The sequence below is a fragment of the Lobosporangium transversale genome, assembly GCF_002105155.1.
Source record: "Lobosporangium transversale strain NRRL 3116 chromosome Unknown BCR41scaffold_23, whole genome shotgun sequence".
NCBI lineage: Eukaryota > Fungi > Mortierellomycota > Mortierellomycetes > Mortierellales > Mortierellaceae > Lobosporangium > Lobosporangium transversale.
In genome coordinates, this window is record NW_019029001.1 from 592872 (window position 1) to 614974 (window position 22103).

The window sequence follows — 22103 nt, forward strand, 5'->3', positions numbered from 1 at the left end:
GATATGTGTTTATGAGGTATCTGTCTTGTGTGTGTTTGTAAAAAGAGTGATGGCATGCCAAGAGGAGAGATGGGATGGGGAAAGTGAAGTGTGACCTGCGCAAAAAAAGAAAAATTGGTTGATCTTGTTTACATTGCTAAGGCCATCTTTAAATAATGAACAAGCAAAGACTCAATCTTAATTGGCTCTCTCTCTCTCTCTCTCTCTCTCTCTCTCTCTCTCTCTCTCTCTCTCTCTCTCTCTCTCTCTCTCTCTCTCTCTGCTGTATTCTGAATACAGTAACATATGACTTAGAGCCTTAAGGCAAGAATAATATTCATTCAATTCAACCTTTATACCCTATTACATTGTCATGACTCCATCTACAGCAGCAACAAAACCCCAAGGAGCAATTACAGGAGACATTCATAATAAAGATAATAACACCTTCAACACCCTTATAGCCTCCTCTATTGCAGCTTTTACCTCACGTCTTTGCACTCACCCTCTCGACACCCTCAAGACTCGTGTCCAGGCCTCAAACTCGCCACTTCCTCTATTGCCTACATTTGTTAACCTTGTCAAGAATAAAGAGCTTTATCGGGGTCTTCCGATTGCTTTGACACTTAGTGTCCCTGCTTTATCCGTTTATTTGACTGCATATGATCTTTCCAAGGACCGACTATCAAAACATTTCTCTTATTTTGGAAGCAACACAGTCATCAACCACATGGCCAGCGCAGTTGTGGCCGAGATCTCCTCTGGACTCTTTTGGACGCCTATGGAGGTGCTTAAATCAAAGCAACAAGTAGAGAATATGTCTTCCCATTCACTGTCGTCCCTTTCTTCAATCCCCTCAGCAGCAACCTCTGCTTCTTTACCAAAATCACCACAATCGCGTTCATCCACTGGAGCATTGCCAAGCTCCAAAACCAAAGCTTGTCACATACCAACCGCTTCGTTTTCAACGACCAGAACAACCGCAACGGGATTGCGAACAGCCGTCAGGACTTTCGATCTTGCAAAGATGATTTATCGCCAAGAAGGACTACGGGGATTCTATCGTGGGTATTTTATTACTTTGGGGGTTTTTGTGTAAGTACTGAGCTTTTTTTGTTGCTACTATTGTAGTTGTTTGTCGCATCATATTTATACTTGCTGAATCTCATTTTACATAATAACCTTTTTTTTTATCAGACCATATTCGATAATATACTTTACAACATATGAGCACCTCAAGAAGATGGCATGGCGTGAGCAGCAGCGATCTGCAACTATCATAGCTGAGGGACATGAAAAAGATACACTACCATTCATGACAATTGTCACATGTGCTGCTGTCGCTGCAGGGATCGCTGGAGCTATCTCCAACATCGTTGACATCGTCAAAACGCGTTGGCAGATCTCTGTACTCGCCACAGCTGAGGATAACTCATCAACAAAGAACATCATCCGTCAAATGTTTCGTCAGGGAGGACTGGCAAGCTTCACACGAGGCATGGGAGCACGCGTCCTATGGATGGTTCCAAGTGTTACTATCTCTATGTCTACATTTGAATGGTTAAAGGCACAAGGATTTGCAGCATGATAATGTATGAACTATAGAAAACTATTGCATTTATAAAAAAATTACGACCCATGGGTTTTATTTCCTGGTTTTTTTGCTACTAGAATTCTCAAAATCTTCTGCCTTGCGCTTTTTACCCTTTTTGCTTGATGAATTTTCATCTATTGACTTTTTTTCCTTTTTGTCTTTTTTACTATCCTTCTTCTCCTTCTTCTCTTTTTTGGCCTTCTTGTCTTCCTTGCTTGTTTCTGAAGTAGATGCCGGTGTTGCAACAATTATCTGTTCTTCTATATTGGTTTCCACTGTGGCAGGCGTCACAGAGACAGTAGCCTTGACAAATCCGAGGCCACGTAGCCCTCTATTATTAAATCCTGAAGCCCCTATACCCTGAGAAGTGGAGAACCCAAGACCGCCAAAAGCAGGTCTGACTGGTTCGTCATTGTTATCATCGCTAGTGGAGGCATTGCTTTGCTGCAATTGTGCGGCAAAAATGTCAGAAGAAGTCATAGCCGTTTCAACAATAGGAGTCGATGTCCCTGAAGTTGCAGGCGAGACAGTTTCGGATTTGATGCCCAAGATTTCGTTAAGACGTTCATTATTCTGCATAGCAGCAAGCTTGTTCTTGAGATATTTGTGCCTTGACCTGGAAAATAATTAAAGAAATGTAACAACGCTATCAGAAATCATTTGAATTGGTGGTCCTTAATTGAATCACCACATGTATTTTGAAAAATTTAAACTTACGCCTTGCGACCAGTGATCGCTGCCATAGCACTATTCTTATCGACACTCTCCTCCTGGCTCGACTTCCTTTCTTTCTTGTCTTTTTTTTCCTTCTTGTTTTTCTTCTTCTCCTTGCTCTCTTTTCTAGATTTCTTTTTTGACTTCTTTTCTTTCTCACTGTCCGATTTTTCAGATTCTGTCTCGCTATCACTGCTATTATAACTATTGTTTTTGCTTTCATTTTCCTGCGTCTCTTTCTCGACTCGCTCGTTTAAATCGGCGAGCAACCTGCTGAAAGCATCTGTGTTACCTAGCCAGTTGTCGCTCGTCTTCTTTGTTGCGCCTACTCCAAGATTATTTTCCTTCAGGCGAACCTTCACATGTTCCTGAACACCATCCTCCTTGGCTCCAAGTCCCTTTCCTTGTGACCAGCCCATCTTCTCCATCATCTTATATCCAAACTTATTGGTATCTATACAGTTTAAACACAGGAAGAATAAGTGATTGATACCTTAAAGATAATACAAAATCGCCCCAAATCCCTAAAAAATACATACCGTTTGCCCAATGCAAATTACGAGGGTCAGGCGCTAGCCTCTGCTTCGCATGACGAACGGCTTTCAAAGACATTGTATGAATGGACGGAAAGGTGAAGGTTGAAGTTTGTTTGTTTATTTTATTTTATGTTTTTTAAACAATAACAAAGAAAGTCGTCCTTCCATGTGACTATATCACATGACCTGAACTTATTTCCGGCACGACACAACCTGTCATCTTTACCATCTCTGCTTGTACATCTGTGTTCTTAGCAACTCTTTACTTTACCTACCAGTCTTTGGACCTCTGCTCGAATCGACTCGGCCCGAATCCAATCTGGACTCGACTATTAGTCTGGTTGGGCATTGTAATGTGCTTCATGCACAAATCACTTATTCAACTATAGATCAAAGTACACATCACAAATAAAGACAAACACATACGCCATGTATCATCCACACTCCAGTAGTACACTTGAGATCCCTTTAAAGGGGTCCGATAATGTACTAGAGATCTCGCGTTCGAGCCTCCCCACGCCTGCAGAGCTTTTTGACATCCTGAAGGCTGAAGAAGCACCATTAAGGAACTATGTTTTATTTGCAGTAAGAACGACATCTGCATTGCAAGAGACTAATTTTGTCAACTTTATGAGACGTTCTAATCTCTATCAATTTCTCATGCTATTAGCTTGAATATGCTCGACAGAACAATGTGGACTCGGCTATTAAAGTCTTAATCGACGGTCTTAATGGTAATATGACTCCATTCTTCCTTCTTTCTCTTAGTCAACTATCTTCATTACTAAGCGATTCCATTTATTTCATCTCCAACAGTCGAATATGAGCCAAATCCAAGGCCGCGTCTCCCCCTCCACAACCTCCTTGCATCCCTTTACATACGAAAGGCATATCAACCAGGGATTAACCCTCACGACCGCAACACACTATGGTCGGAGGCGACGAAACATCTTGGCGCTGCTGAGAAGATTAATCCCAAGGATGACACGACATGGATCAGCAAAGGTACAAGACAGCTACAACACTTTTTTATTGTATGAAGCCCTCAAGGAAAGGACTGCAAGCTTGACTCAAAGAACATGTACTAATCAAATGGTCCAAAATTAAAAACTAGGTCTTCTTTTGCTCTCACGTAATTCTTTGGATGAAGCATATCGCCACTTTAAACAAGTCTTGGGAGAGAATAGCAGAAGCATTCCGGCCTTACTTGGCACCGCACGTATCCACTTCATCCGCGAGAACTACGTGCAAGCGTTGAACTGCTATCGCAATGTGCTAAAACTTCAACCAGACTGTATACCTAATCCACGCATCGGTATGGGCTTATGCTTCTATAAGCTTGGAATGGTTGAACATGCACAAAAGGCATTCACACGTTGTATTGAAATGGATGGACATGATGCCACAGCGCATGTTTTATTGGGGATCATTGAATTCAACAAATGCAAACACCCTGACCTCTCAGAAGATGATATGAAACAACATTACAAAGCCGGATTTCTGCATCTGAAAGACGCCTATGCTGCAGACAAGAATCATCCAGTTGTCGGGCTGTATATGAGTAGACATTTTGCAGTCATAAAGAATGTAGATAAGGCAATGGCCTTTGCAACTAAAGCTTCAAACGCGAATGGTTTGAAAAATGTTCAGTCAGAAGGTTTTTACATTTTAGGCAGGATTCATCATCAGAACGAGCGATATCTCGACGCTGTAGCCTGTTATCAGAAGGCTGTTACATACAATCCAGACAACCTCTTGGCTCAGTTCGGATTTGGTCAGACGCTTCTGTTCAAGCAGGATATTGCTGCTGCCATTTCTGCATTTGAGCGGATTCTCAGCAAAGAACCAAAATGTGTTGAGGCTATTGCTGTAAGTTCCCCCAAAGGTGTTATGTTGCGGACGACTCTATTGCTGTTCATTACGGATAATAATACTGCTATAATCCGAAATAGATTCTAGGATCAATTTATTCTCGCTCCTCAGCATCCAAAGGCAAAGCTTTGGAATTTTTTGACAGAGCTACTAATATCATACATGAGCGTAACACACTCTCAATTCAGGACCCACTCATGTTTACAGAGATGGCACAGCTGCTGGAACAGACAGATATCCCTAAAACACTCAAAGCATACATGTTTGCGCTCGGAATCTGTGGACAGAAAATTGATAGAGGTGAATTTGTAGAATACATGCCAGAGCTTTTAAATAACGTTGCTGCGATCAATCACATGGATGGACGCCTGGACGCTGCTGAAGGAAGTTATAACAAAGCGTTAGATCTCTGTGCTGCTAAAGGAGATGATGTTGATATGGCAACGGAGGCAACCATCACTACCATCCGATATAACCTGGCCCGTTTATATGAAGAGCGAAACGAAATCCAACGTGCGGAAGAAATCTACAAGGACATTGCGGCTAGGTACCACGGTTATGCTGATGCGCATTTACGACTTGGAGTTATTGAGCAGTCGCGTGGTAACTTTGAGCAGGCGGCTGAACTGTATAAGGACGTGTTTGGTATGATTGACAACAAGAATGTGGATGCCTGGACATTGATGGGCATGTTGCAACAGAAGCAAAACCAAATCAGGAATTCACGTAAGACACTAGAAAGGATTGTCAAGGAGATCAATCGCCACGATGTATACGCTCTGTTGGCACTTGGAAATAATCATCTTGGTATTGCTCGTGAAGAAAAAGATAATATGGCAATGGTGAGTGTCATCTTAAATCAACATCAGTTTCAGCCATTACTGTGGTGAGGTATCAAGGCTTTTGTTTATGTTGAGCCGCAAGCGCTTATCTATTTTTTTTTTTTAAAAAAAAAAAAAAAAAAAAAAAAAAAAACGGATTGTAGAAACAAGAGTTGTACAAGAAGGCGTTCGAATTTTTTGATAAGGTCCTCAAAATAGATGCATATAATGCATACGCAGCAAATGGAATAGCTATCTCTTTGGCAGTTCACGGCCATCATACGGAAGCAAGAGAAATGTTTCTTCAGCTCCGCGAAGCTGCTTCAGCGATTCCAACGATTTGGCTCAATTTGGCCTTAGTGTCTGCTGATATGGGACAGTATCGGAATGCTGTCTTGTTGGTAAGTGCTCTCGTCTTTACTAAAGTTATGTCAGGGTCACATGTACTGAGCCTATGGTAGTGTTCAATAATCCTCGCTCAATTCACTCACTCTTTCTTTTTCATTTTCTCTAGTATCAAAGCGTCTCGAAAAAGTTTTTTAATAATGAAGATGAGAATGTCATTTTGTCGATGGCTAAAGCACAGTACTGCTTAGCCAAGCAAGAAAAGAGTCCAGAGAAGATGCAGCAGGCTTTAGCAATGGCACAAAGAGCTTTTCGTCTGAATCCAAGCGATAAAACTGCACTGTATGATATTGCATTGATTCAACAATCCTATGCTCAGCTTGTATCTGATCGTGCCTCCAGCGAACGTACTGTTGAGGATATCAATAACGCCATGGCCGGCTTGAATGTAGCCAAGAGGTAAGTGCAAAATATCAAACATGTCCACTTGGCAAATATGACTGATTTAAAAAAATAAAAAAAAAAAAAACATGGTGAGGTATTAAAGCTTTCTGATATATCATTCAAATGGCTCTATAGTATCCTCAAATCATTAATCGCTGTCCCCGCAAAGGAACATGTCTATTATGAACGTGATATTGCTGCACAACGCGAGAAGCATGGAGATTCATTACTGAACATGCTCCAGCGAAAACTTAAAGACCAGGAAGAATTTGAGGCAGGGAAGAAGAAAGCTATGGATGAAACACGTAGGAAACGTGAAGAGGAAAAAGCAAAGAAGGACGAAGAGGAGCGTAATGAACGTGAAAGACGAGAAGCAGAAGAGCGTGCGATCTTGGAAAGGCGTCGTGCTTTGGATGAGGGAGCCAAGGAAACACAGAGAGAGCTGGATGAGATGAACCGAGAGCGTGCGGAGCGCAAGCGAATGGTAGTGAGTGAAGATGATTTGAGTGATGATGGTCTGGACGCCAATGGTGAGCGCGAATCCAAGAAACAGAAGAAGGATCGAAAGCCAAGAGAGCCGAAGGAACCAAAGGAGCCTAAAGAACCCAAGGAGGCACGGAAAGGCAAACTCCGCAAGAAATCAGAGCTTGAAGGACGAGCACGGAGTAAGAGCATGGATCGGGATGACGATGGTATACATGATGATCCTACATCACAGAAATCATCGTCAAAGAAATAGTAAGTGTGGATTGTTCTCTCAGCTGTTAGGACCCTTATTCTCAGAAAAAAATGTGAGACAAGATGAATTAACCAATTTGTTCCTGCATACATTTTATTTTATTTTATTTTATTTTCTTTATGCATATGTTCACAGCAAATCCAAGGAGACCATTGAATCTGATGAGGATGAAATGTCTGATTGAAGAACTTGCGCAGGACGGAATAGACGATAATTGCAATTTTCAATGTAAACCTGCATATATATATATATATATATATATTTTTTTTTTTTTTTTTTTTTTTTTTTTTGCAGCATCTAATCTACACAGCCCCTTGATGCAAGGACCATCAAAACAATTTGAATCTGGATAGTTGTAATATTATGATTTTATGAATTTTATGATATCCCTTTGTCTTCTGTGTTCAGTAATCATTATCATTCTGATCGTCAGGGACATGCGACCAACTTCAACATGGCTTGAATTTGCATTGTTACTTTTGGGGTCAAACAGTCACTGGAATATTTTTTCCTGGTTCTGGATGGTGCTGCAGGAAGCAAATGTGCCTTTCTTTTCTCTCTTTTTTCTCCATTGACTCCCATCAACATAATCTCACGCCCTTTTCAACATTTGACACCACAAACCGTTGGGAACAAAAGGCAAAATAAAAAAGGATAAACTTGCCCCGCTCGATTTCACTTACCGAATTATAATAAAAAAAGTCTTACCTCTACGCATTCACCACTAACAATGACTTCGACCAAGAAGAGCAAAACTCGTGCCATGCCTATGCTTCCAACGTCGTCAACAGCTCCCTGTCTAGCACATTCATTGCAGAACGAGGACTGGCCAGCAGAAGCACAAAAGGTCAAGGACGAGCAGATGCAAGCCTTCTACCAAGAGTATATTAAGGTAAAAGAGAAGGACTCTGCAACAATCTCTTAGTGTTTTTTTTCTGTTGTTATGAATCGATTTGGCTATCTGTCTGTTCAAGAGATAGGAGAGTAGCTCGAATCCAATGCTCATGTCTTACAACAACGATCCATCATATGCTCCTCCGCTTACAATTCGATATTACCTCTATTCACTTTGGCATCTTAGACTGTACCCGAGAAAGGAACAGTCGTGGATCCAGACGATCATATTCGGGTAATTCAATAAAAAAGAAAGAAGTGGTGATTCTTTACAAATATATATTGGCGTGCCTTCTCATCGATTCCTTTGCTATCTCTTAGAGACTTACAACTGCCCTTACTCAGTATACGAGCAGAGGAATGCCAGAGGATAAAGCTGTATCAGAAGAGTTTTTACGCCAAGGTTCTGAACATATCTTGACTCCTTCTCCAGAGGAACTCATGGAGCTGTATGCGACAGTCCTTCGTGAGAATTTAGGTAATACGATGGGTCCCTCAATTGCACAAAATGCTCTACCACATGAATCCTAAACAATCTTGTGTATCCCACATGTTACCTTATTATGATGGTGGTAAACACTATAGACTTGAATCCTAAAATGAAGGAAATACTTACGGATCAAAACTTTGCGGCATCTACATTACTACATGGAGAAGAGCTCATCCAGCATTTTCGTCATCATCAGCAACGTCAACATGCAGCAGCGTCTCAACAACACGCTCCTTGCGGATGTGGTGTAGACCATGGAGATGAGGCCCTTGGCTTTCCGGAAGACAGCTATGAGGACGAGCCGGATGAGGAAGAGGAAGAAGAAGACGACGAAGGAGGCGAAGGAGATGAGGGAGAAGAGGATGATGGTGAAGAGGAGGAGGAAGAGGAGGAGAGCATGGATGATGAAGAGTATGATGATGACGATGGACAGGATGTTGTAGATGGGTATGCACATCACTATGAAGAGAACAGCATCAAAATGATGGCCTATGAAGAAGAGAAACTTAAGCTAGAGACAGTCCGCAGAGTCCGTGAGGAAGAACGACGTCTCAAGGAGGAGTTTCGCAAGAAAAGGCTATCCGAGAGGATAAAGCAGAAGCAAGAAAAGGGTAGGCATTTTCTTGATTCTTGGCATTGATATCATGGTTTAAGTACCGCCACGCCATCGCTTAGATCAGCCATTGGACTATGAAACTAATATCCTTTTTGGTGTGTACTTTTACTCTTTTATAACCATCATCGCTATTGCTTTTAGAGAGAATTCAACTACTGCAACGATTACGTCTAGAAGATGAAGAGCGCCGCAGGCGCGAAGTACTGGAAAAGCAGCGTCGGGAAAAACTTGAAGAAGAGATGCGGAAGAAGCGAGAGGCGGGTATGTCTTGGCTACATTAAGGTCTCTGGATCATCTTGACATAGGCATGTAGATGCTTGGTCCTCTCCTAACGGCACTATATCATCATTATTATGGATCGTAATAGCTGAAGCCGACCAAAAGGCCCGTTCATTCTTATTTCAATGCACGATGCGGTCACAGGTTGAGACTGTAAAACAAATCATTAGCGCTACTCCGGATGAATCTTGTTCCTTGACAGGCGTACCACGCTTCGTCACAACTGCCGCGACGCGCCTATTTGGATGGGAGTTCATGACCATGGTAGAAGGCGTTGGTGAAGTTAGTGAGGAAAAGGGCGTCCAGGAGACACTGCTTCACGTCGCTGTACGAGTAGGATGTGTTGACTTGGCGATATTCTTTATTAGCAAAGGTATTATATATTGTTCTCGCTATCAAAGCCCATTTTCAGTATTTGATGACCAGCTATAGCTCTTTTATTTTTATTTTTATCCTTATTTTTTTCTTGTCTAATGGATGCTCCTTTATTGGTTACCTATAGGTGCGCCGTTAGATGCTCTTGATAAGGATGGGCTAACGCCACTCCATACTGCAGCAAAACATTCTTCGCCTTTTGAGATATGCAAAGTGCTTGTAGAGAAGACTGCGCATCATATTGATCAGACATGCATTCTCGACGGCAAGACAGCACTTCACTATGCAGCCCAGACTGGATATGCCGATCTCGTATTGTTGTTGTTACAATACCATGCTCGGATTAATCCACAAGACCTTAAGGGCAACACACCAGAATTCCTTGCAAAAGTGGGGTTGGAGAGTGTATTATCAGAAAAGTCAACAAAGGCCAATACGAAGCAGGCCAACGCAACCAAAGCACAGAAATTTCGAAATGTAATACAGCACCTCCAAAAAGCGATAATTGCAGCTAAGGAGGCTCAAAGTCGGAAGGATGCACAGCTTGAGGAACAAAGGCGAAGAGACGAAGCTCTTGCGCGCGAAGAAGCAGAGAAGGATAATGCTGCTCGAAGAAAACAGGAGGAGAAGCTCGAAGCGGATTTGAGGAGACGCTTGGAGGAAGAGAAGGAGTTAGAACGTTTGAAGGCGATAGCGTCGGACCCAAGCGGAAATAACAACACTAGCAACAAGAAAAAGAAGAAGAAAAAAGGCGGCAACAAAAATGAAGCAGCATCCACTGCAAAAGAGACACCACCAATAACATCTTCCCCGTCTAAAAAAGGAAAGGAATCTTTCTCCGAACTATCCAACGTTGATACTAAAATGGTTCAAAGTTCAGCAGAATCGACGTCAATCTCAAATCAACCTATAAAAATCATTGACCCTCCATTACCGACTGCAAAGCCTTCCGGGGCCAATACAAAACCGTCGACATCAGCTAAAATAGTATCAGCTGTTAGCTCACAGCCCACCATAATAAGAATTCCAAAACCCAAAACAACATATCGTCCTTCACAACTGGTCGTCACTCGCATGACAGATATGGGATTTCCATTGCGTGAATCTCGGAAAGCGCTAATTCAGACTGAAGGACGTGTGGAGGATGCAATCGACCTCTTAACCAGTGGAGCACAACTCGCAGATGATTCTGAGGATGAAGCAGAGCAGGCAGCAGAGAGAGCTAAAGCCAAGGCAGCCAAACTTAGCGCTATGAATGCAAAGGCGCAGCCAGCAAAGTCGTCGGAAGGTCATGTGAATGGTCATGCCAATATTGTACGGTCACCGCAGCAGCCCAACTCCGATCCTGCACAGAACCACCATGCTCAGTCTACATCTCAACAGCAACAGCAGTCGCAGGCACATCAGCGCACATTTTCTCAGTCCCATGCTCCTCTGGGGATGCAACAAATATCTCCACGGCCTGCTAACCATCCCGTACAGATCTTGCAACGGACTCAGGCGGTGGCTCCCCATGTCCAATCCCGATCAGTACCTACGCAAGTGCTTCAGCGACCCTCAGCTCATGTTCAACAGCTGCAGCATCCACAGTCCCATATCAACGCACAAATTGCAAAAGCAGGGAAGTCACTATCCAGCCAAGGAGCGGTACTAGCAACCTTGAACCCAGTGCTGCATCAAACTCCGGCGATTACAGGCTTCATCGCCCCTAGGGCAGCTCAGCCGATATCTTCTACACGTACTCCCTATTCTTATGGGCCAGCGACACCATACTCTCATAATAGTAAGCCTTTGACACCTTCAGTTAGCACGAGCCATGTCAACAATCCCAACCTAACTTCTAACAGAATACCAGTGTCTCCATCCGCTTCTGGCATGGATCGAAGTGTCCCTGGACATGGGCCTGTAAATGACGCTGGAGCGATTGGGGTGGTGCATAAGTTGGGAGACATGAACCTCTCAGATCATCAAGGCTTTGGTACTGGCTCGGATTTTTCTGGATTTGCGGCAGTGGCATCTACGTGGGATGTCAGTATTGGTAGCAAGGGACCGGTGACCTCAGCTTCACAGGAGCTTCCAATGCCTATGAGTGCAGGATATCAGTCTTCGCCTATGACTGGGCATAATCTATGGTCAACCTCTGGCTTACCCCTATCTACAACATCTTTGCTTTCTAACGTTGCCGATAACAATATTGGATCTGCGTTCGGATCCCCATTCTTGACCAGTTTACCGACAGCCCACCACCAGCAACAGCAAACACAGTGCCAACCGGTACATCAACCAACATTACGCCAACAACAGCATCCAGGCTCGTCAGTCATGGGTTCTCCTTTGGATGGGCTGCAGGCTTTTGGTGATAATGATCTAGATCTTGGGAATGCGGGCGATGAAATGATCAAGGACGTACTTGCCATGACAGGCGCTATCGACTCTGAAGAGTTTGCGGAACTTCAGGCAGAGTACTCACTCTTGGGCTCTGGGCCCTCAAACAACAGTAATAGCAATGGTACTTCCAGCAACGTCAGCAATGGGCCTTCGAGAACTGTTGGAGATGGACGAAACAGCAATCAGAATAGTAATAGTGGGCAGCCCATGGCAAGTTTGTGGGACATGTCTACAACTGGCTCCTTTAATGGTGAAGGTAATCATGGACTGCCATCGCCTATTGGCCCTCTAGGTGGGCATGCACGACGTGGTATGGATTCAGGTTTTAATGGCAATGACCCCTATGGTATTTTTTTTTTCAAAGAGGGAAAGAGGAAGGTTTTGGCTTTCGAACTTATTGATAAAGTCTTTTTTTCGTGTAACAGCTTTCTTACCGGACACCAGAAGAGATATACCCGAATACAGCCAATGGAACTCGGGATTCATATTGGATCAAAGCATGTATCCATCCTCACAGCACAACATTGGCTCATCTACATTCCTTGATAGCTTCTTTGGATCGAGTGTTGGTGTCTCCACGTCACTCTATAGCCAACAGCCTCAAGTACAGCCTCATCATTTTCCACACCAACCACAACCGCTATCGCCGTTTGACTATTCAAATTTCGGAGGATTAGGTAATTCAACAACCTCGAACACTCCATCATTGACATCGCCTACATCGTCTGGAGTTGTATCCATGTCTGCAATTGGGAGCAGCCGACAACATTTCTCATCGCAGCAGCCTATAGGCTCCATACCAACCAAGAGTAATAATGATAGTCAAAACCCCAAACACTATTAAAATTTTGCCCTTCAATGGGAAATGTTTCTCTTCAATTTGTTGATTGCCGTTTTTTATCTAAAAAAAAAAAAAAAAAAAAAAAAAAACCTCTAATATGAAACCTGATTAGAGTAAAGCTCTCTAGCCTGTGCCTGTTTGAGTTCCTTTCGAGAATTAAAGGATCTGCGATCGATCTTTGCTGTTGAATGTTTATAAGGCTCCATGATGTAAAATTTTGGAGGAAAGGGCTTTCTTATCGTTGTGTTAGATATGGGAGTCGATTGTACGGTAGTAGTTTTATGAATGGTTGAAGAAGGCAAAAATGGAAGTGAAGACGAGCAGGTTGAGGAGGATAAATAAGATGAAGGCGGACTTAAGATGGGTTGTGCTGATGAATATGAAATAGTGTTTGTGGGTAATGCCAGTAATGATGATGCTATATATGAAGGATGGGGTACCCAACTAGGCGTCGGAGAACTCGAACTCGTTATTGAAGAGGATGGTGAGGATGACTTTATGGAGCTTCCTTGGTTCAAAGATCTGCGCGTCCTGCGACGTTCGCTTTTACTGTGGGGGGACAAGTATCTATTTCTTTCTCCTACATCCTCTTTTGCTTCTCTTGTCCCTTCGTTGACTACAGTCCTTTGGGCTAGATTCATTGCTCCATCAGTGTTAAACATAGTATCAGTAGCACTTATACTATCAACGCAAGAATGCACCATGCATTGAAGGAACGGCATTGGCGATGTAGAACCATATACCTGACAGCATGGGATGAACGCATTGGTAGTTATTGAGGATGATGGAAGCTGTGATGACATCAAGGCTCCGTTAACGCCACCAGCAATAGGCATCATCCAAGGGGAAATTAACGACCGATACTGCTGCTGCTGTTGTTGTTGTTGGTGCTGGCCCCGTTGTTCTTGATGTATTGACTGATGAAAAAGAGGAAGCAAAGGTGAGTCCAAAATGACCATTGATGGTAATAGAGAATAAGGTAATGTTGTTGGTACCATAGTGGTTGTAGTAGTAGTCACAGTCGCAGTCGCAGTCGCAGTGGTAGTTGTAATCGCTGTTTGACTTTGATGTTGCATAGCTGTGGTTGTTGCTCCAGAGGATAGTTGCATGGGCACCTCGGGATCTAATCCTAAAGAAGTTTGCGATGTCAGTGTCTCTTCGATGGCTCCTGGGATCTGGATTTGACACAACAAAGGCTCAAGTTTAATTTTGCTGCTGTCTTGTACAGACAGATCGTCTCGCTCCACATAACCGAGATCGAAGGCTGAGGTTGAAACAAGTGACGCCTGGTTACCAAAAGTATCAATAGCTGTAGTAACAGTGCTAATAGAAGCGTCATCTGTGCTAAAGGAAGTGGTAATGGCATTAACGATATCTATGGCCAAAATCTCATCAACCCTTTTCTCTAAATCATGATCCTCTACGCCGATCAAGGATGGAGAGACATTCACAATATTCCGACTCGGCAGCACTGCAGCTTGGTTTGTACTCAGATAATCATTGTTGGTGTTGCTATCCTTGTTGCTGTCGCCATCATTATCATTGCAATTACCATCGTCATTGTCACTTTTATTGTCGTAGGCGTCAAAATGGGCAAGGCTGCTATGGAGATCTTGAAAAAAATCAAACTCGTGGAGAGAAATACTAGCAGTGCTGTTGTTTCTACGTTTGCCATCACGATGGTACATGTTTTTACTGTTCGTTTCCGTTGCCACCTCCATTTCCGATGTATATGAGCTTGACGTACCCAAAAATGATGGTTTGGAAAGATCATTCTCCCAACTGTTCATCTCTTTCAGAAACTCTGCTACCTCCATTTCTTTATCGTGCCCGTTGCTTTGTACTTGACAACCGATGTCTTCAAGGACTACCATCGTAATTAGCGTTGCTAGGACCTTTTTCAAGTTCTTTGTTGGTTCTTTTTTTTATGTAAAGTGATGCAAATCGTTACCACTCGTTCATCTTTTTATGGGTGTGCGAGGCTTAAAAAGCTCTCTTCTAACCTTCTTGCCCTCTTCTTTTAAGGGAGTTAGGCCAATGACATCCTTACTGCATTCATTTTATTAAATTTCCATGTCGGAATGTAAAGTAGACTAAAAAGACATCAGTACACCGCTCAAAATTAATCGTATCCACGGGAGGGGAAAAAACACATCCACCAATTATCAAAGATGGGAAGCGCATAATTTTATTCTCGGTTAAAGATTGCAAATAAGCCGCGCTACGCACTGCGGATCAAGGTATGCTTTGAAAATAAAAATAATAAAATAAAATAAACTTGGTATGGTGGTATATTTGTTCGTGGATTTTCATGCGTCCTATGCAAGTAAACGATTCTAGGTTTCTTTTTCTTGTACCGCAGTCCTGACAAGTCCACATCTGATCGTTTGCGCTACATGCACATAAATTGTGGTCATACGTAAAAAATTGAGAGCATACCATTTTATTTTCAACATACTACGCTTCCGATACAAGTTGTCAGTTTAAAGGTGTGGTTATGGCCTTATTAAATATTTTCTAGAAAAAAAAAAAAAAAAAAAAAAAAACCTGGGTCAATTCAGAAAAAAGTTGCTATCCTTTCATTACCACGGTCTAACTTACCAATACTTTCGAATCAATAAATTTCCCTACGGCCTTGACGCGTTCTTTATGTTCCATAGCTATAAATTCCTTTAGCGAACATAATGACAAGATCAGCTGAATCGAAAACGGATTGAACAATTGAAAGGAAGTCAGGAACCGCTCATGCTATATATGTGGCAATAAAGCCAGTGTGATTAGCTTTTTTTTTTTTTTTTTTTTTTTTTTTTTTGATACTTGGTTATATGAGAACGGCACTTACAGTACTATCTTGCTCATTTAACCAATCTCTCCAAACCCATTCTTCCCGGTCCTGCCAGCCATCCTGCTCTCGCCTTATCCCCATCCGCTTTTCGTTTTCAATTCTAGTCGTAATCTCCTCGCCAATTGCTCGTGCCATCCATGCAGCGCACTGCTCGTCAGAGGCAAAGAGTACCTTCACTTCAAACTCTAGTTCATTAACATCTGGGAGCTCATGCGGCAATGGAGGGGCTAGATAGTAGCCCTGGGGGCCTTGATGATCCCATCTCCTCTGATAACCACAGCTATCATCATTATTCATAGCATTACTCTGTCTCCTTTGCCATCCACACCGGTTGTATGTGAATGGGAGCCATGCCAACAACTTGTTCAATTGTACTGTAACTGGTCCTGGGTATGGGTCCACTCGGGTCATAATAGTTTCTTTCCCATTTAGTGCCGCTGCTGGGCTTGCCATCATAGTAAAAGCCGATGATCCACCTCTATCTATGTTTGTAATATAGGAGACTGGTAAACCATTACTTCTATCACAGGCTTTGATGCGATTGTTATTGTTTTCCTCTAGTATGAGCCACAATGCTTTGTATCTAGGTCCAATCCTGGCTATTGTTGCAACTAGCTCATTCAAGCCTGCATTAGGGTCTTGTGCAGTTGATTGACCAATCTCACGAAGTGGATACAGGATAATTGCTGTCTTTTCGTCCAGTATAATATCGGCCTCGATTCGGGTCGTGAGTCGGTTGGGTAACGTGTTTGGTAAAAAGGCCTATTCTTTCCAAACAACGAAGCGTATTTGTAAGGTTAATTTAGAGTAAACAGGGGACTTAGCATCTAGCCCGTCCACCTTTGCAAAAAGATATATATATCTAGGCGCAGTCAAGAGAAAAAGAAAATAATCGAGTAGTTTACTCTCAAGTATTCTACATCCCGCTCCACCAACTGAATATTCGCACATTGAGGATCAAACAGAGCACGAACAAGACGCGTGTTCTGTAGTAGACGGGTTGAACCAATGTATTTGTAGGTATCTGGCCTGGGAGGCAGCAAAGGGTCATATGAGCGGAAAGCATTGGCCTTGTTGTCTCTTGATGAAATAATATTCTCTTTTATATCCTCCTGGAGCAGGGCTCTTGATCCGATTTTAGACACAGAAGGACGTACGCCGTTGTATGGCAACGATGATGATGATTTGGATGTCGATGGTGATGTCTGAGATGAGGCTGCTGCCGTTGCTATTGATGGCAGTATCTTTTCTGATTTATTCAAAGGTCGGTACTGTTTTGAGCTTAGCATGCAGGGTGGTGGCGTCAATGACTGAGGATATTTTCCCAGCTTATGAAGAGCTCTAAACCTGTCTACTGCAGAAGAAGGTAGAAACTGTGGTTGAGTACTAGGGGACGACGCTAAGGGGTCGTAACGGTTTAAAGGCGATTGTCGCTTCTCTACTTTGCGTAACATTACAATATGATCAAAAGAAAGTAAACCAAAGGAAAGAAAAAGAAAAGGTAAGGAAGAATAGAACAGTAGAAAAAATTCTATTATCAAAATTTATTGAATTTAGTGGTATCAGTATAATATCTGTCTTTGGTATTATAGGATCTGTACCATTAAGCCAATGCCTAAGGGCTTAATTATGAGACAGCAACAGGAACTCGAGCGCTTGGAGGGTTGTTGCCGGACCCATTGTAGCCCTGCACTCTAGCTACGACATTGTTGTCCAACAAAGGCTCCCTTTCTGAGCTCTCAAAGTCACTATAGCCGTGGCTCTTAGCCTGGTAATGATAATAGATACACATCACCAGCAATATTCCCTGCAAGCAGCCCGTTACAGCATAAACAATCCACGTTGTCCAATTGGTACCTGGCCTGAGCGCCAGCGACAATGTCAAAAGAGCTGCTCCTGGTGTCTGCATCATCATCATAGGAATACTCAGTGCTCCAACTGACTTGCGCTTATATGTTCTGTGGATCTGAGGCATATATTGAATCACAGCCAAAACAACACTCGTAATACCCAAGAAACCAGCCCAGCCTGAAGTCCAATGATTTTCAGGGCCTCCAATAAAGACTAATAGGCCTATCGTGACAAATGTGCAAACAACCAAGTGAATTGTTACCACATGAGCAATGAGAAGCGACAGTTTCCACTCTTCACTCCGTGCAGGTAAAAACGAGTAGTGACGAATATGCTGCTGGTCTCTCTCGGCCTCGATCTTATAACTGGGGTAATAAATGAGATACAAGACAAAACTATAGGTGGAAAAAGATTTAACACAAGTTAATATGTCGAGATCTTTGCTTATTATTTCTCATCTCCTATTTTACATCTCCTGATCTTCTCATCTCTCTGACTTCTTGATCTCTTTTTCTCTACTTTCTCTCCGAATCTTCAGCTATATAATACATCACGTTTATGCGCCTCCTTACACTAATCCGAACATCACGAACTGGATTCCGAGTTGGGCAATGCCAAGAGTACTTTCTAGACACGGTCCCAGATCCTGTCAAAGGACAATATACAGAAATTAATACTTATTCTTGTGCCAAATAGTTTGCAATAACCTGCTTTTAATAATTAAGGATAGATGGCTTACAAGGATTTTGCAGCATAAAATAACCTTCCACTGCAGAATAACGATGTTCAGGAAGGTAGAACTAGCAGAAACAGTGCCAAGAAGCAAGAACCATGGACTAATTCCTTCACTGGTGCCCTTGTGAATGATACGAATGTGCTATTGAGATGAAAACGTTAGAAAACAATATAAGTTAATGGACTGGTTTTATAGAACCATATGGTAACTAAATGAAAGAAGGCTTACACCTTGACATTATAAAATTTATAATATATATGAGTAAACACCTGGGGTAGGTAAGATACGACCATGCCAACAAGGATAAACAAGGATAAGGCCAGCTTAAAACTGTCGTGGTCATGGATGCACTGAGGGCCTTCTGGCTCTGAAGAGTCTGGGCTCGCTAAGTACGAAGTAAGCCTCATGGTAAATGCCGGTAGAAAAGAAAGTCTAAATGAAGCGAATTGATGTGGGAAGAATAAATGGCAAAAAAGAAAAAGTGGAAAGCTCGCGTATGTCTATCAATATTTTAGGCTCTCTGACCACCCATGTGTGCAGTGTTGCACTACACTATGTGTGAGCCTAAATCACGTGCATTACAGTGTGATAGACACCAGTCACGTTTTTCCTTGATGGAGGAATAAGTCTGCGGGTTGCGCTTACTTTTATTATACCTCTTGATAACACTATCAATGTCTCATCCTTGAGACCTTTGCTTTTAGCACTTTCCTTCGTAACGACTAATCCCATCATTTATAATAAGCTAATAAGCCGTCTACATGTATTTTGACGCGCTAAAGTTCGTTCACGTTTGAAAAATTCAATTCATCTCAGCCATCTTTACATCCTCCCTCTACCAGTCACATCAGTTCATTCCTTTTCAAACCATGCCACCAAGAAATAATGCCTCTAATGTGGCCAGCTACGCCGATAATGATCAATATGATAGCCTGACTAATCCTAAGACCACCATCACTCTCAGAGCTAAGAAAAGAAAGAATTTAGAGAAAAACGACAGTGATGACGATTCAGATTTCGACCATACCCATCGACAGCACAGATTACCTCAATATTCTCGTCCATCGAAATTGAAAAACGAACAGTCTCAGCAAAAACAGCGTACCTCACCGCCGCTCGCGTTAAATAAGAACAATGAGTCTGCTAAAGGCCAAGAAACATGGAGGGCAGAATCATCAAAATCGGTGTGTTGTGAGAGAACTTTGAAGTTGCTTTTAATCACTCATTCATTCAAGATTAGTTGACAATTCCTTTACTAACAATTTAATCTTCACAAACCGACCATCACCAATAGAAGCGGACGAAACGATGTAGGGACTTTTTTTTTTGGTACTTATTTTCAATCAAGAATATCAACTGCTTTTCATGAATAGATGAATCTAATATTTCTTATACATGATATAATATTCAACAGTTACAGAGGAGGATCGAGGATTCGTGTTTACTAGGAAGAAGCCAATCACAACAACTACGGTTGAGAGTACACCCTTAACAGCAACTCTACGGCCACCATTATCATCAAGAAACAAACAGGATGTAGATAATTCCCACGACGTTGATAATCCGCTTTTAGCAACGCCAAACCCACCAATGACGCCAGAAGGGACACCTTCGCGGGACAGAATATATGATGTTCAAGCAGTACGAGTCAAAAAGACGTCAAAACCCACAACAACGAGGCAATACCAGCACCAGTCGCGGCGGCAGCAGCAAGGCTACCAACAAAATCCACAAACTCCACAGAGGAATCACGAATCGATTGTGGCCATCCCAATGCGAGAAACCCCCATGATTAAGCGGAATAAAGACATGAGGAATGATGCAAGTCGGCGATCGAGCTTTACTTTAAGAGGAAAGAGGGCTTCATCAATTGGAAATGGTTTTAGTGGTATGAAAAAGTTTTTTTTAAGGAAAAAAAAAAAAAAAAAAAAAAAAATTAAAGACGACTGATCAATTGCTCTTTTTTTATGTTCTTAATCCTCAACTTTCGTTTTTAACCCATATCAATAGCGTTGCCCCATCCATCTATTGATCCAAAAAATTTCTTCCGTCATATTGCACCGGACGATCCACAGCCAATACGGATGAAGCAACTTATGACATGGTGCGCACGCAAAACTATTGATTTACAAAAGACCCATCATCAATCCGCACTCAAGGTCGCGAAAGGAGTTGAAGAAGATGTATTGGAGATGTTGATTGCGGGACAAATCAGTGTATCATGGTATAATCGACCTGCGGATGCAGCACCGATTCAAACGGTACCTAAAAAGCCCCACCAACAAAACGTTGATAATCTCCGGAAACTGCAGGAATGTGAGGCACAAATTGCAAAACTTCAGCAAGAGGACGAGGAGTGGACACAACTCATTAGCTCCTTCAACACATTTCATGCATCGTTGCTGGATAATGGTCCCACATTACCACCAGATAATCAGCCTATTGTTGCTGGTGATAGATTCGCGAATGAGATTGACATAGGGATGTTAACCGCAGACGAGCGGAGCTTGTGGGAGAAGTATTGCAAGGATAAGGACTCAATGTCAATGCCAGAATCAGCATCTGGGGGAGTACAAGACACTGCAGTAGAAAATATTCAAAAATCTACCAACGAGAATAACAAATGGATGATAGAGATAATGGGCTCAGTTGAAAAAGAGGTAAATCATTTTGCGACACTGTTTTTGCTGAGTAATTACCTTACATTCATCAAGAAGTCCTTCTTGTGGAATAAAGACTTTTTTTTTTTTTTTTTTTTTTTTTCCTTACATGTCTAACATTCCTAGGTGGATACCCTTCAGGATACCTTATATACAGCCTCACAATTCGATAAGGTTGCAAAAAAATACGCCGATCAGGTTTTAGAACAGATCGCAATGGCTTTGGATGAGCGGCAACGGCCGACGGAAACTTTAGCATTGTTGCCAGCATTAACGTCGAGGCCACTAATGTTGGATCTTTTTTCTGGAAAAAAAGCGGCATCAACATTGTCAGAAGCACTAGGCGCTAACTCTTCCTCTGTGACGACCTCATTACTGAAGACGCAGAGTATAGGTGGTGATAGTCCAGACGATCCCCGGCAAATTTTGCGTGCACTTTCACGGCTTAGTCTATGAAGCAGTGGCAGAATTTTTTTTAAAAAAAAAAAAAAAAAAAAAAAAAAAAAAGACAACCGTGCACAAAATTGATGTGAGGAATGTCTATTGTTACACAAGTTTTTTAAACATTGGCTTTGTCAGTCAAACTGTTCGCTGTTCCATGAATGTATGCTTTCTATACACGAACCATGACTGAGTAATGTCTATCAAATAATTATAAAAAAAAAATAAAAAAAAAAAAGCGGAACATTCATGTTTTCAAGATCCTCAACAACGGTTCTAGTTAACATGGTGTTTATGAAGATGGAAACACATCTGTGCCTTTTTTTCTTTTTGCTATTGTTGTAAATCCAATTTTACTGATAGTTTAATTTACCTCTGTCCAGCGATCACTCGAGACGAGTTATGGATATCCTTTCTCTTACTTTCGCCTACCCAGTCTTTCTACGTTTTTTTTTTTTTTTTTGTCATGTTAACGGAGTAAAAATTTTGCTTTATATTTTATTTCCCGCCTTTTTCATGATATCTATACATTATATTGCTGTTATTAAAAGTGATTTCTCAGGACGCTACGCACGCACGTAAAAAAAAAAAAAAAATCACCTCTACTGCGGTACTCAGATGTTGCTTACATGATCTTTACAGC

At 42.1% G+C, this 22103-nt stretch overlaps 9 protein-coding genes across 9 annotated transcripts; 5 read left to right on the forward strand and 4 right to left on the reverse strand.

Moving 5' to 3' along the window:
* Nucleotides 1-352: 352 nt before the first annotated feature.
* BCR41DRAFT_397284 (mitochondrial carrier domain-containing protein) lies at nt 353-1567 on the forward strand (the record flags this gene model as incomplete). Its single annotated transcript, XM_022028879.1, has 2 exons — nt 353-1074; nt 1177-1567. The coding sequence occupies 2 exons, from the start codon at nt 353-355 to the stop codon at nt 1565-1567; spliced, it is 1113 nt and encodes a 370-aa protein (XP_021880527.1).
* A 46-nt stretch (nt 1568-1613) lies between these two features.
* On the reverse strand, nt 1614-2919 carry BCR41DRAFT_355785 (hypothetical protein). The gene is made up of 3 exons (XM_022024533.1): nt 2827-2919; nt 2291-2741; nt 1614-2189 (listed from the first exon to the last, which is right to left on the reverse strand). The coding sequence occupies exons 1-3, from the start codon at nt 2897-2899 to the stop codon at nt 1625-1627; spliced, it is 1089 nt and encodes a 362-aa protein (XP_021880528.1). The 5' UTR covers nt 2900-2919; the 3' UTR covers nt 1614-1624.
* Nucleotides 2920-3066: 147 nt separating this feature from the next.
* Nucleotides 3067-7284, forward strand: BCR41DRAFT_387257 (hypothetical protein). Its single transcript, XM_022027877.1, has 9 exons — nt 3067-3408; nt 3494-3557; nt 3640-3828; nt 3938-4692; nt 4776-5537; nt 5681-5917; nt 6031-6320; nt 6441-7043; nt 7180-7284. Exons 1-9 carry the CDS (start codon nt 3253-3255, stop codon nt 7226-7228), a joined length of 3105 nt encoding a protein of 1034 aa, XP_021880529.1. The 5' UTR covers nt 3067-3252; the 3' UTR covers nt 7229-7284.
* A 312-nt stretch (nt 7285-7596) lies between these two features.
* On the forward strand, nt 7597-12932 carry BCR41DRAFT_355789 (hypothetical protein). The gene is made up of 8 exons (XM_022024534.1): nt 7597-7936; nt 8126-8173; nt 8260-8416; nt 8524-9039; nt 9186-9305; nt 9412-9696; nt 9826-12426; nt 12520-12932. The coding sequence occupies exons 1-8, from the start codon at nt 7775-7777 to the stop codon at nt 12630-12632; spliced, it is 4002 nt and encodes a 1333-aa protein (XP_021880530.1). The 5' UTR covers nt 7597-7774; the 3' UTR covers nt 12633-12932.
* Nucleotides 12933-13018: 86 nt separating this feature from the next.
* On the reverse strand, nt 13019-13892 carry BCR41DRAFT_355793 (hypothetical protein; the record flags this gene model as incomplete). The annotated part of the gene is made up of 1 exon (XM_022024535.1): nt 13019-13892. Exon 1 carries the CDS (start codon nt 13884-13886, stop codon nt 13020-13022), a length of 867 nt encoding a protein of 288 aa, XP_021880531.1. The 5' UTR covers nt 13887-13892.
* Nucleotides 13843-15102, forward strand: BCR41DRAFT_355795 (hypothetical protein). Its single transcript, XM_022024536.1, has one exon. The coding sequence runs from the start codon at nt 14340-14342 to the stop codon at nt 14661-14663; it is 324 nt and encodes a 107-aa protein (XP_021880532.1). The 5' UTR covers nt 13843-14339; the 3' UTR covers nt 14664-15102.
* A 303-nt stretch (nt 15103-15405) lies between these two features.
* BCR41DRAFT_371568 (hypothetical protein) lies at nt 15406-16183 on the reverse strand (the record flags this gene model as incomplete). The annotated part of the gene is made up of 3 exons (XM_022026613.1): nt 15406-15444; nt 15529-15675; nt 15770-16183. The coding sequence occupies 3 exons, from the start codon at nt 16181-16183 to the stop codon at nt 15406-15408; spliced, it is 600 nt and encodes a 199-aa protein (XP_021880533.1).
* Nucleotides 16184-17330: 1147 nt separating this feature from the next.
* On the reverse strand, nt 17331-18835 carry BCR41DRAFT_355797 (hypothetical protein). The gene is made up of 4 exons (XM_022024537.1): nt 18629-18835; nt 18363-18500; nt 18196-18269; nt 17331-18018 (listed from the first exon to the last, which is right to left on the reverse strand). Exons 1-4 carry the CDS (start codon nt 18764-18766, stop codon nt 17400-17402), a joined length of 969 nt encoding a protein of 322 aa, XP_021880534.1. The 5' UTR covers nt 18767-18835; the 3' UTR covers nt 17331-17399.
* A 190-nt stretch (nt 18836-19025) lies between these two features.
* Nucleotides 19026-21484, forward strand: BCR41DRAFT_337783 (Mis12-Mtw1 protein family-domain-containing protein). The gene is made up of 5 exons (XM_022022088.1): nt 19026-19543; nt 19654-19669; nt 19774-20247; nt 20370-21019; nt 21146-21484. The coding sequence occupies exons 1-5, from the start codon at nt 19229-19231 to the stop codon at nt 21473-21475; spliced, it is 1785 nt and encodes a 594-aa protein (XP_021880535.1). The 5' UTR covers nt 19026-19228; the 3' UTR covers nt 21476-21484.
* Nucleotides 21485-22103: the final 619 nt, after the last annotated feature.

What these genes read in the sequence shown, in the direction of transcription:
- BCR41DRAFT_355785 (XM_022024533.1), bottom strand. Translation starts at nt 2,899, where the DNA reads ATGTCTTTGAAAGCCGTTCGTCATGCGAAGCAGAGGCTAGCGCCTGAC. An exon ending in TAATTTGCATTGGGCAAACG is followed by an intron (nt 2,742 to 2,826) that starts GTATGTATTTTT and finishes TAAACTGTATAG; the next exon opens with ATACCAATAAGTTTGGATAT. An exon ending in GCGATCACTGGTCGCAAGGC is followed by an intron (nt 2,190 to 2,290) that starts GTAAGTTTAAAT and finishes ATTATTTTCCAG; the next exon opens with GTCAAGGCACAAATATCTCA.
- BCR41DRAFT_387257 (XM_022027877.1), top strand. Translation starts at nt 3,253, where the DNA reads ATGTATCATCCACACTCCAGTAGTACACTTGAGATCCCTTTAAAGGGG. An exon ending in CACGACATGGATCAGCAAAG is followed by an intron (nt 3,829 to 3,937) that starts GTACAAGACAGC and finishes ATTAAAAACTAG; the next exon opens with GTCTTCTTTTGCTCTCACGT. An exon ending in AATGTGTTGAGGCTATTGCT is followed by an intron (nt 4,693 to 4,775) that starts GTAAGTTCCCCC and finishes AATCCGAAATAG; the next exon opens with ATTCTAGGATCAATTTATTC.
- BCR41DRAFT_355789 (XM_022024534.1), top strand. Translation starts at nt 7,775, where the DNA reads ATGACTTCGACCAAGAAGAGCAAAACTCGTGCCATGCCTATGCTTCCA. An exon ending in AAAGCAGAAGCAAGAAAAGG is followed by an intron (nt 9,040 to 9,185) that starts GTAGGCATTTTC and finishes TATTGCTTTTAG; the next exon opens with AGAGAATTCAACTACTGCAA. An exon ending in GCGGAAGAAGCGAGAGGCGG is followed by an intron (nt 9,306 to 9,411) that starts GTATGTCTTGGC and finishes GGATCGTAATAG; the next exon opens with CTGAAGCCGACCAAAAGGCC.
- BCR41DRAFT_355795 (XM_022024536.1), top strand. Translation starts at nt 14,340, where the DNA reads ATGATCCTCTACGCCGATCAAGGATGGAGAGACATTCACAATATTCCG.
- BCR41DRAFT_355797 (XM_022024537.1), bottom strand. Translation starts at nt 18,766, where the DNA reads ATGAGGCTTACTTCGTACTTAGCGAGCCCAGACTCTTCAGAGCCAGAA. An exon ending in TCGTATCTTACCTACCCCAG is followed by an intron (nt 18,501 to 18,628) that starts GTGTTTACTCAT and finishes TCATCTCAATAG; the next exon opens with CACATTCGTATCATTCACAA. An exon ending in TTCGTGATGTTCGGATTAGT is followed by an intron (nt 18,019 to 18,195) that starts GTAAGGAGGCGC and finishes TTCCACCTATAG; the next exon opens with TTTTGTCTTGTATCTCATTT.
- BCR41DRAFT_337783 (XM_022022088.1), top strand. Translation starts at nt 19,229, where the DNA reads ATGCCACCAAGAAATAATGCCTCTAATGTGGCCAGCTACGCCGATAAT. An exon ending in AATTGGAAATGGTTTTAGTG is followed by an intron (nt 20,248 to 20,369) that starts GTATGAAAAAGT and finishes CCATATCAATAG; the next exon opens with CGTTGCCCCATCCATCTATT. An exon ending in TGGGCTCAGTTGAAAAAGAG is followed by an intron (nt 21,020 to 21,145) that starts GTAAATCATTTT and finishes TAACATTCCTAG; the next exon opens with GTGGATACCCTTCAGGATAC.